The 12,088-nt window shown below is 38.4% G+C and overlaps 1 protein-coding gene across 1 annotated transcript in view; it reads right to left on the bottom strand.

The window, feature by feature from the left end:
- Positions 1–12,088, bottom strand: part of ptprsa (protein tyrosine phosphatase receptor type Sa) — a 127,374-nt gene that overhangs the window by 74,990 nt on the left and 40,296 nt on the right. Inside the window, exons 5-7 of the mRNA XM_042005806.1 lie at positions 10,913–11,101; positions 8,853–8,861; positions 3,430–3,447 (exon numbers count right to left, since the gene is read on the bottom strand). Of these exons, the coding sequence (XP_041861740.1) occupies positions 3,430–3,447; positions 8,853–8,861; positions 10,913–11,101 (216 nt within the window). The remainder of the gene's footprint in view (positions 1–3,429; positions 3,448–8,852; positions 8,862–10,912; positions 11,102–12,088) is intronic.

Here is a 12,088-nt window from a genome sequence, read left to right as displayed (position 1 = left end):
GAAGGTGAGAACAACTTTTTTTTCTTTCTTTGTTGTTGTTAAATTTTTAATTTCGATTCTAGATTCAGTGATGATCCACACATGAAAATCTACAATTCAGACAAATGAACTCCCTGGTAATAATGACATCATCTTCTATGTGAGCCCATTAGTCTCCAGCCTGAATAACCGCAAACACTCACACCCTCCCGCCTTCACCGCTCCCCACTCCTGGCTGTCTTGCAGTATGTTGACTGCCTTCATCCATCCGATAAAGAAGGCTGTAATGGGCAGTGGGTCTGGAACATTTGTCCCAGCCGTGACAGCTGCCCTGGTTAACAGCACTGTGTGCTGCAGGCTGATCTGATGAGCAGTGAGGTGCCAAGATAACAAAGCGATCTGCCTGGGCAGAGTTCAACAGCTACATGTTTTTGGGACAGACATTCTTCAGAAACTGTGAAAAGTAGATCATTTTGGCTAGTAATCCATAAACATTTCAGCCTTTCACTATCAAAAAATTTCAAGAATTTAGAAAAGTCTTTCTGCTATCTGGCAGGAAAAACATTTTTTAAAACTTTATAGCTTTCAGTGTTTTTCTGTCTGAAGACTGGCAGGAAGTATACCAGACAATATGATATGACTACAGAGAGCAACGGAGAGAGAGAACAAAACGATTACAGCAGAAAGAGGTGGAAGGAAGAGCTAAAGAGAGATGAAAGCACAAAAACAGAAGGATAGATGAGGGAATAAAAGAAAAGCGAGGAGGGGTTGGTATGGATGATTAATTTCAGAAAGTGCCTGAAGCAGTGGTCTGCCCACCCCGGCCGCTGCTTTGTAGCAGCTTTACCATGTGTGTACCACCCCCAGTCCCATTTGTGTAATTCAATTAGTGTGCTCCAGTGGGCCTTGATTGATTTGTTTAGGCGATCAACAAAATGGCTGGCCAAGTCTCACTCTCCTTCCTATCCCTCCCTTTTGCTCCTTGTGCATCCCACTCAGACTTTCTAGTGGCAGACTGCTCTTTTCATCATTTTATCTCTCCTTTTTCAATTCATAACTCTCATTAGCCCCTTATTTAACCTCTCCTGTCATTACCCCTCATCCCAACACTGCTTACTAACCCTCTTCTACAGTCCAATTACAGCTCCTAATTAGCACCTTACTGTATCAGTGAATACACAAGAAATATTACCCTTCCAAATCTGTAAAGCCCACTTAACTGCAGAGAGAAGTGCATGATACAATACTTCTATTTGCATGTTTAGTTTTCATACTGAATTTCTAGAGATTGAGAAAAGCAGCTTGGTAAGTTTGTAGTTTTACACAACACAAATGTGTATCAAAAACCCAAACCAACTTACTAGTTTGTAACTAGTCAGGCAAATATCTTTTCATGGGAGTTGTCAACTGTTAACGTCTGGTTTTATTTGGCTGCACTAAAGAAATCAGCGAGTCTGGACTTACCATTCTCCCTCCATCGCTTTGTTTTTCCCTCATTCTGTCACTCTGGTGACGCTCTGTCACCACTCCAAGGTCATTATACTGTGACCGCACCAGCATGGAGCGCCACGTGTGATGCCATTGTTGTCACAGCCCATCTGGTGGCTTGTAATGCTCCCATTAAATAGGTGATGAAGCAGGTAGGGAGTCGGGCTACCTTTACACCTGTCGCTTACGTCATGGCTTTGTGTGAACGTGAAATGAATTTAGCTTTTTCATTTTGGGAATCAGCTCTTATACAGTCACATAAAGTGACTAAGCAGTTGGACAATAATGTCTTTCTCTAGCAGAATATATTTTAGATTTTAGTAAATACACTGATACACAAGGATGGATATCGACTTGTGCATATCATCATGCACCAAATCCTACATAATTCATATGCCAAAAAAACTGGCAAGACAGTGCAGCCAAGGGGTAATGTGTGTGTGTTTGTGCATGTGTGCTTTTCTCTTCCTAAAGGCAGCTTATCTCTGTATGCAAATGCAAAGTTCATTAGTAAGGCTTGCCTTTGTTCCCCGCAATATGATTTATGAGCCTCTCTTAATCAAACAAAGGAGATGAGGAAGGGGATTGGCGATGTCTTTCATAAGTGTAAGGGGTTTAGAGGTGTGAAGCATTTGAAATTAGTCTTAAAAAAACAAAACAAAACACAATGTTCATGAACGGTTGTGGATGGAGGACCTTAACCTTACTGTGGGAGCTTTAATGTCAAAATGAATCACCTCCTTGGCTGTAGCAATCTGTAATCGGAAAACCAAAAGCATTTATTCCATCCCCTTGAATGCATGGGCAATCCTGTCAAAATGAGATATTCACTTACCTGTTCAGCCTGTATAACTAAAGCATTTTACAACAAACACACTGAATCACATTGAATCATCAGGGATTGAATGATTCAGCAATAAAACCTGATTGATAATTACAAGTGAAAGTTACACACTGTCGGGGGAAATTAGGAGAAAAAACAAATAGAGGGAAAAAGATTCATTATTTGAACACTGATATTGTATCTTTCAAAAGAATCACAGCGCTTTACATCTTTGTCACTCTGGTCCCTCCTTGAAATCCTTCTGTTCATCCTCTGACATTTTGAAAGCAGATTCTTTTTTTTTTCTTTGCAGGGTGAAAAGGTGTGCATGTTGCCAGTTTTGCAAAGGCAGCGAGTGTACATAGCAGTCTCTCTACTTTTGCAATTACAATCTGCAGTACACCAGAGTGGAGGGAATTAAATCAAATGTAATTTATGCCAGCTTTTCCCCTGACATACTAGCTCCAGCTATGAGGGAGGTGCATTAACATACATGATGTGGCTGGTGCCCTGGTGGTGAGTGGAGAGATCAAAGCAGAGAAAGAGAAGGGGAAAAAAGAGGGCAACTAAAATTGCCTTGAACAGTTTATAGTATGAAAAAGCCTGGTCTTATCAACATACAAGGCTACAATCACCTGCCCTCTACTTTCCATTTTTTTGATCCACATGCCTGTTCATAAAAAATAAAATAAAATATCACAGGCACCAAACAACCACCTTCTAACAGCCTTGACCATTCCTCCCACTTTTAACCTCCCCAATCTTTATCACAAACAGCTGGCAACACAATTTGAATTCCTCAGTAGTTTCTGGACACTGATGATGTGGGAAAAAACAACACAGAATACAAACATACATTGAAGAACAGTACAGGAACAATGACATGAGGCACGAGACTGTGAAACAAGACTAGTCTCGCAAAATGTACAACAGAACACAGAACAAAAACACAGATGAGACACTAATGTGAATAAAATAAGAAAAAAAGATAACCCTTTATTTTAGTTCCCATATTTAATAACATTGGTTGAATTAGGAGTGATTATGTCTGGTTATGTGTTAGTTAAAGTATTTTTGTCTCATTTGTTTTTCTTTTTTTATTGTTTTTTTTTTTCTTTTGTGATGGTTAAACATCTTACCTCGAATCGGGGTACCCTCTGGAGGAGACACAAAAATGAAGACACACCATCAGTTCAGGTCCAGGTTAATAAGGTTAACTCACTGCTCTTCCTGAACTTGGGAGTTTTTCATTGGTGGGGAAAAATGAAGACCAAAAACAAAACTTATTGTTGCTGGTATCACAAAAGACTGTGGATGATTTTATGGATGGCATTTCGCTTGCCATACCTTTTCTCCCCCACTCCTTGGTTTTGACATCCTATGATGGGAAGTGCAATGCTTTGACAGAATGAAGGAAGATTGAGGTCCTATTATTTTATACTGGCTGCAGTTTAGGGTGATAAGCAGAGCATGAGAGGTTGGGTTTCCTAACTTGACATGAAATGCTCCAGTATAAGCTTTTTCATGACCAATGGGCCTTGAATAAGAGGTCAGTAAAACAGTTCAAGGCGCCACTACTCTATCTCTGGTACCCAGATAAGTATTAAACAAACTTGGGGCAGTAATAATGGAATCTCCTTTGCACTAGAATTTCAGACTATACCTTCAGGCAACACCAGTTAAATCTTACAAATTGACATTCTTATTTATCCTTCCAGTCATAAACCTGTTTAACTGTGACAGATAGACTCCTTACCTCAAGGTTCATCCCTTCTCCCCAGTCATTCAATCCTCTGGCTGGTTTTTCAATTGTTTAATTTCACCGAGAGTTGTATGTTTCTCTTTTCTGTGTTTATTGTGAGTCTGTATTGTGTTACATGCTTGACTGCAAGCCAAATGCCCCATTAGGGGCAATAAAATATTGAGTTTTTCTGGTTTTAGGCTGGTGGGTCTTTTAAATACAGTCAGAACTGTTGAAATGGAAAATGTATGCCTTTAAGCAAAGCTTAGAGTTTGTGTAGGGGCGCCAGCTTAGCATCAGCCCCTTCAAATTCACATTAAACTGTCCTCCTGCTCTTGGCTGTTTTTCTAAATTTTCTTTCTCTTTTTGCTTGAGCTGTTCCTTCATTTATTTTCTCTCTTTACTTCTCTGTCCAAGCTTACCAGATCTACTGCATGTCATTGGTCCCTCACAACGCACAATGCAGAAAAACAGTTATGTGTGGTTGCTGTTCACTGATTATCTGAACAATCTCTTCTCTACGCTTACAAGTGCATACCTCACTATGAGAGTGACACCAAAGTGAAGTTTGCCAATGACATCGTTGTGATAGGCAGACTAAATGGCATCTTTGCAGAGGTTGAGATCCTGGAGACCTGGACGAGAAAAATAACTGACCCTCATGTCCAAGATGAAGAAGATGATCCTGGACTGTAGGAGATAGAAGCCTAATATCCATCTCTGCATCATTATTGGTGAGAGAGTGGAGGTTCCACCAACTTTCAGACACCTCAGAGTACCCATTAGTCAGAGCTCAACTTAGTCCATCAACACCACTGTGATGATGAAAACAGAACTTCAGAGGGTTCGTGAGGCAGCTGAGGAGGGCATGTCTTCTATAACCACTGGTGGTAAACCTCTACAGATCAGCCACAGAGGCTGTCATCATCTACTGTACTGCAGTGTTGTATTCTAGCTGCACCAGTGAAAATGGGAAATTTTTCAGCAATATTATCAAGACACCAGCGCTAAGTTGAGGAGAAATAAATAAAAAAGGATCCTGTATGTGAATTTCCATCAGCGTGCCCATGCAATTTTTGCTGTGAATCTGCCCCTGGTGTTTAAGATATAAAGTGGTACCAGCAATTTCCATATTCTGTGTAGTACAATAAAATATGTGGGTGGCTCGACTCAGTGGAGGGGATGGACCTTTTAATGCCTTCTGGTCAGATTGGTATTGCATTTCTGCATATAGAATAATCTTTTCTGATACCAGCAATCAGGATTCAGTCACTGTGTTTCAAGTTCTGCCTGGTTTGCCTTCATTAGTACATCATTCCTTGCTTTGAATTGTGCTTAAATTACAGGTAAAAAACCTAATAATCATACTCAGGCTATCTATACTTACAGCATATGTGTAAAGTGTGCAATTGTTACTGTACAGTACATTTGGAATATTTACTTTACTTAAACAAATGCTAATGTTGATAAAGTGAAAAATCTATGTGGATGCTTATTTTTTAATTAAAAGAAATTTAATTTCCAGATTTCTTCAGCCTAAACCTACCCTAAAAGAAGGATTACATATCCATGGACAGTCACAATGAAAGTTAATTTAAAAACCAGGCAAAACCAAAGTGACATTTTAATAATTTCTGCTATGATAGTCCACATAATAATAGGTAAATCACAAGACAAAGGACAAAAGGGCTCTGGGAGGGTTAAAGTGTTATTGAGTTAGAGTTTGATTAGAGGCTGCAGGAGGCTGGTTTACTTTGCTTTAGCAAAGATGAATTTTAGTTGGGAGTTAAGAGGTCACGAGTTAAAGGTTAGAGGTTAAGGTTAGAGTTAGGTTAATGTTAATAAAGCAGGTTTGTACAGGGGAGGACTTTCACAAGGAACTTATGAAGAAAAAAATAAGAACTAAAAGAAAGATAATGAAATGAAAATGAGAGGAGGGTAAGGTGGGAGGTAGCAGAGGTAGTTCAGTGCAAAGATTGAACAGAAAGATAAATGGTGGAAAAGAAAACCAAATCAAGTCTGTTTTAATAATGACACTCAGATGTCGAAGTCACTATATCTTGAAATATCTAATCTTCAATAATAAAACTTCATGACAAGATAAAAATTAAGAAGGAGTGGTAAAGCCAAGTCTACAGAGGTTAGCTGGTATTCAGTCACAATGATAAATCCACCTGTATTAGGGTCATGCAACCTAATAACCATGAGATCCCCTTCTAAACTCTGGTCAGCCAGTGGTTGATCAGATTAGGGTGGCAATGACCTAAATATATCTTAACATGCTGCTGTCCTCCTCACATTATCAAATGTGATATTATTTTTTTTTCAGAGAACACCCAGCTGGTTTGTTAAACAACTCTCTGATTAAAAAAAAAAATCATTCAAAGCTATAGTCTAGCCAGAGGCAATCTGGCCAGATATGTTGCACATCTGCATGTGAGGTGAACGGGGCTGCATGATTGGCTGAGTGTCAAAATCTGACCACTCTGCAGAGGGCATTTGTCTAACCTTCTCCTCTACAGAGCACCCCTAGAATTCTGGTGAAGACACAGCAAGTGTCAGAAAAATAATGTAAATAGAATTATAAATAGAATTAAAATATGGCCCCTAGTTATCACATCTACAGAGCTCTTAGCCCCTCCCTCCAGACCGGCTTTGATACCAACATGCGAGAATTTCCTGCAGATTAACTGCAACTGAACTCAGTGTGAGTCACACATGTGTGCAAATCTGTGAGTGTAAAGGATCCATGTTTTTCATTTCAAACCTTTATATTAAAAAAGGTCCTTAATCTTTATGAATACTCTTCTCCATCCTCTCACTGTCACTGTGGCCTGTGGTTAATCTGTTCTGGCTGACAAGGCCAGCGGAGGCCTGTGGTCTGCAGCCATGGAAACTTAGGGAGAAATGTCAGGCTCCCTACACTCCACTAAAGGATCTCCTCAGGGGACCCTGATGCAAATATCACTGCCCCACCAGCACAGCATGGTCTGGAACATAAGGAACCAATCTGCCAGCTAGTCAGCCATCTTGGAAACAACAGATAAAGTATTACTTGATGGTGTGATGTTATTTATTTTTCAGTGTGAATGTAATTGGAACTGGAAAGATTTCTAAACAATTAATTGGCAGTCCACTTCTCATGTTCGTGGTTCCCCCCAACATCTCATTTCTCTTTATTTTACCACCAGGTATCAGATTCAGAATTACCCTCTGATATCTTGAGTGGGTCTGATGCAAAAGAGCAAACAGCAGGACCCCAGGAACTGTCAAGACCAATCTGATCAACATAGATTTAAAAAAGAAAGAAAAAAAAAAAATCTTTTTTTTTTTTTTTGTTTTTTTACTTTGACCTTTTTAAGCTTTACTGTGCAGGAATTAATCCTAAAACCTGGAGGCCCAAGATGGTTGCTAGAAGTGCTGAAGATATGAGGTGATGGCAGAACAGGGATCTTGAGCATGCAGGCTTTTTTCTCATCAGCATAAATCCTATGCAAGTGCTGAGCTTTCCAGCAAAGGCACCAAAAAAGGAAAAAAAAAAAGAAAAAAAAAGGATAGCCCCCAAAACTAACATTACTTTGCAAGAGTCATATTAAAAAAAGGAGAAGTAAATCAAATCAAATCAAACTTTATTTATAAAGTACTTTTCACGCTGGAGCAACACAAAGTGTTTTACAATAAAAATCAATTTATGCATATTAAAAACAAAACAAGCCTTTTCACACATCAAAAGAGATTACATAAAAAAATAAATTAATTCTGCACATGACATGCTTAATGTCTGTCTCTGAACTAAAAGTAGTATAAAACACTAAAAGTGATAAACATCTGGCTTGATGCTGCTATGAGGAAACAATATCATGGGGATCCATCCACACCAGAAGCCAGTCCACCTATGTCCTACAGCGGCTGCCATCATGGCTTCAGTGTAGGGCCCCAGCCACCCAGATAAGGGCGATTAATGCAGCCACCCAGATAAGGGCGATTAATGCAGCAACAGCAAGTAATTTCCTTTGCTGGCCTCCTATATACACAGAAAGTTTAAAATGCAAGGAAAATATACAGAGCTTAAAGTGGCTGTTATATTTTTGCAAGTGGTAGAGTGCAAAATGTGGCAGCGTGGGGGTGTGGGTCAAACTGGCAAGAGAGTGAACAAGAGAAAAAGAAAATATTTGACCTGGCCCAATTGTGGAAAAGGAAGGTTCAGCCCTGTAGTGGCCTTCACCTGGAGAAAACTCAATAAGCTTTCAGCTCACATTGGCACATTCAGCTCACATTGGCACATTCCGAACATTTTTGGGGTATTTTTGGACAGCAAAGCTTGTATTATGAGAACTGGAGTTCAACCATTTAACATCCGCATATAAATATACAGTATACGAGGACTAAAAAAAGACCAAAAAAAGAGAAATATGCTCACTCTTCATCCTACCAAGTAGCCTAAAAATACTGTAAGCTGCGACAGAAGCATAATTATTGTCTTGGATTCAAACGAGAGTCCAATTATTTCCCCAAACTTGCTGTTTTGCAAAACAACAAGAAAATATAAATAAAAATAGATAACATTGGGAACTCTAATAAATCTCTCTCTCTTAAAAAAAAAAAAAAAAACTATCTAAAAATGAGTCTCAACTGTGACATTGTGTGTGGGTAAAACTAAATTAAAGTTAAGAATAAACAGGAGCAGAAACCAGAGAACAAATGGAAAAACAGAGGACAAGGCAGTGGGAGGGCAAGGGATTCATGCATTTTGGAAAGTAGTTAAATGCCATCTGCTTCAAGGAAAGAGGGTTAGTTTGATGTGTTTTGTATGACACTTACCAAAGGTTTCTGAAAATGACAAAGCAGGAAGTAAATAAAAATAAAAAGAAGAACAACTTAGTTCATTTTAAGTTGATGTTAAAGGTGAGTGCTACCTAAGATTTTTGGGAATTGCATTTTAGGGGTTTTTACAGGACAAATTAATTTGTTAGTCAAGATAAACTTAGTCTATAATTTAAAATTTTAATTATGAAATAGACTTTAGCTTAAAAACCAAGTTATTCCATTCATGTCAGATTTCATATTTATTTAGTCTGATTTTATGTTTTATTTATTTCCTTTTCTTATTGATTTTAACTCAGCTTAGTGTCAGAACCAAATAAAGTGTTTGAAGACCCTGATGTGTACTGAGGCACATCTGAGTTTCAGACACTAATATAGACGAAACACTTCAAGAGACAACGAAACAACACATTGTTCCAGTTAAACAAGAAATCATGAAACAGATAAAGACAGATGATACAGAGGTTAGACAACAGACAGACAGCTGCGCTTCTTTGTCTGTAATCGACACAAGTGTAGACCTGACAAAGCCACGTTGACCAAGTTGACTCAATTTGAGGAGGTGAGCCTTCACATGATTACATGCCAAGCTAAAACACTAACAAGTGGGAAGAAAAGCTTTTCAGCTGAGAAATTAACACGCTCTCTGGTGTTCTAAAAAATCTTCAGCAGGTTTTAGTCCTGCACAAATCTTCAACACAAAGCTTAATTACAACCTACAAATGATTAGAAATAAATAAATAGTCCTGGTAACACAATATCACATTATAACTGTGCAGCAAATATCTGAATACATATGTTACCACTTACTGTATTAACCGCCAGTGTACTATCCTTTGACATTATATTAGACTAAGGTCATTAATGGTCACAGAGGGGCAGCAATTAACATGTAATAATTTTTTTTTAGATGTGTTTGCATCCATTACTCAAATACCAGGACTTAACTTGCATTAATGTGTAATTAATTTCCTTTAAAATACAGCTATTGAACTAATTCTAATTAAAAAATACACGGGTCACCTACAGTATGAGGTTAAAGGCCTGCATCTTATAGAGCTTTGAAAATTAAAAACACAAAAAACAATGTTAGGGCAGGTTTTTTGCCCTAAAACCCGAGTCAGAAGCACCGGTTGTTCACCTTTGCCAGGGATCCTCAGGATATCAGGTAAGGTACAACAGAAATAACTTCTAAAATTTTAAAGAACTCTGTGAGTTTGCTGTGTTTGGTAATGCATCAATAATTAAATGACAAATTGATTCTTTTGACTGTGCAGCTCTTGAGAGCCACAACTAGGCCGGGGACTCAATGGGAACAGACTCTTTATTTAGTGGTGTCTACTCTGATTTAGGTTTGCAGCAACAAATCAAATGGGAGTCATTGGATTTTTCAAATAGTGACAAATCATCGACCTAAAATATCTACCCGTATTGCCCAGAGCCACTCCAGGCCCTGCACTTAATTAGCTATATAATTAGACTTTGCTTTACTGGGCCTCTCATCGGGCTTTAATCAATGGGAACAAGACAACATATCCACATCTGAGTTTTATCATTAGGATAATGGATAATGGACATTGTTCCCATTGTCTCACATGACACACATGTGGGATGTTGCAAAATCATTTTACCTCATTTTGCAAAGTCTCACTCAGAAAAATAGCTTCTTTATAAAGTACATATTTGGAATTGCATAAAGGAGTGCAGTATAAACCACTGACTTTATACTGCACTCTTTATCTCATATTCAAATGAATTAAAAAGCTCAAACTTATTTGAGGTATTTTTAAGACTTCTAAAAATTCTTTTTGGGAGGTTTTCTTTAAACTCACAATCTAATCATAGAATTCTAATAGAAAAAGTCATTTCTGTAAATCAAAAAGGCAATACTGTGAAATACTGGCTTGTGAGCTGCAAAATACAAAAACACTCAAGTTAACTGTTGTGTTCGGAAGGCTTGAAAAAAAGAATCAGAAAAAGACTTCTTGAGTTGGGGGAAAAAAAAATAAAATAATATATATATATATATAATAAAAGAAAACAGGAGTTTTCCTTACCTGAACGTAGCTGTTTGATTCGCCCGTTACTTGTGCTGGGGTCTATGGGTAGAAAGTCTTTGTACCAGGTGATTTCTGGGTCAGGGTTGCCACTGGCAGCACAGAGCATGGTGGCCGTTCGAGTGCGCTCCACCACTTTAAGTTGAGGGCCCATGTCAATGTTAGGGAAGCCTGCTGGAAGAAGGTCCTCTGGAAAAGAAGAAGAAAATGGTCACGTGCGTCCTTAGACTTGACAAAACACAATTTATTACTTAAATATATCAGCTGTTACTTGTTTGTTACTTGATGAGAAGACATCAATCAGTTTAATGGGCACATATGGAGCCCTGCAGGGTTAAATTATTAAAAAAAACAAAACAAAACATTGAATGACTGCCAACAAATTAGTTGAATAACTTTCTTCAAGTTAAGTCAAGTAAATGAGATTCTGCTCAGCTGGAGCTTACACAAGGCCTCTATAAAAGCACCTCTTGGTTGGGACTCATTTCAACTCCCAACAGACTGTGACAAACAAACATTTGATCAGATATGATAAATTTTCATTAAAATTCATTAGAGTTAAGCACAATGTATATTATAATCATTATTCCTAAACTATCACACCAGTCAACACTTTAGTTAGAAATACAAGCCCTGCAGTTTCTTTGCAGCTAATAATCATGCTTGATTAAACCATTATTTCATTTTTAAGAGATGACAGTATAGTGCACTCTGTGGTCATTGTTCTACTCCCTGCTGTCTTTGGGCAATTATTTCCATGGGTCAAATTGCCTGAACTCTACCCCGACTGGAGCCAGAGTAGTGATTCATTGTCAGATGACAAGCGCTGGGGGGGAAGCACCCTGAGCTATAATGCGCATCAGAAGCCCAAGGCCAAATCACAAATGGGAGAGGATTGACTGACTTAGATACTGGCCAGTGGCATGGCAGAGCTCACTTGGTAAGTCAGTGACCTCATGTCCACTTCACAGACATCATAGTGGTCTTTTTGCCACGCCACAAGAACTAAATTAATGGGACATAGGACAATATCTTCAGCTGCAGTTTAAGTTGCAGACCTCTCACAGTTACTTTAAGTATTTAAGCATGTTTATTTCAATTTTACTGTTATTCATATCAGTTAAAACATTTACAAAATAAACGAATAGTGAACAGGCTGCAGGAAATTCAAGATAA

Source organism: Melanotaenia boesemani, chromosome 14, assembly GCF_017639745.1.
Source record: "Melanotaenia boesemani isolate fMelBoe1 chromosome 14, fMelBoe1.pri, whole genome shotgun sequence".
NCBI classification, from domain to species: domain Eukaryota; kingdom Metazoa; phylum Chordata; class Actinopteri; order Atheriniformes; family Melanotaeniidae; genus Melanotaenia; species Melanotaenia boesemani.
Note: the sequence above shows the minus strand (reverse complement) of the source record. Positions and strands in the feature narration are given on the sequence as shown.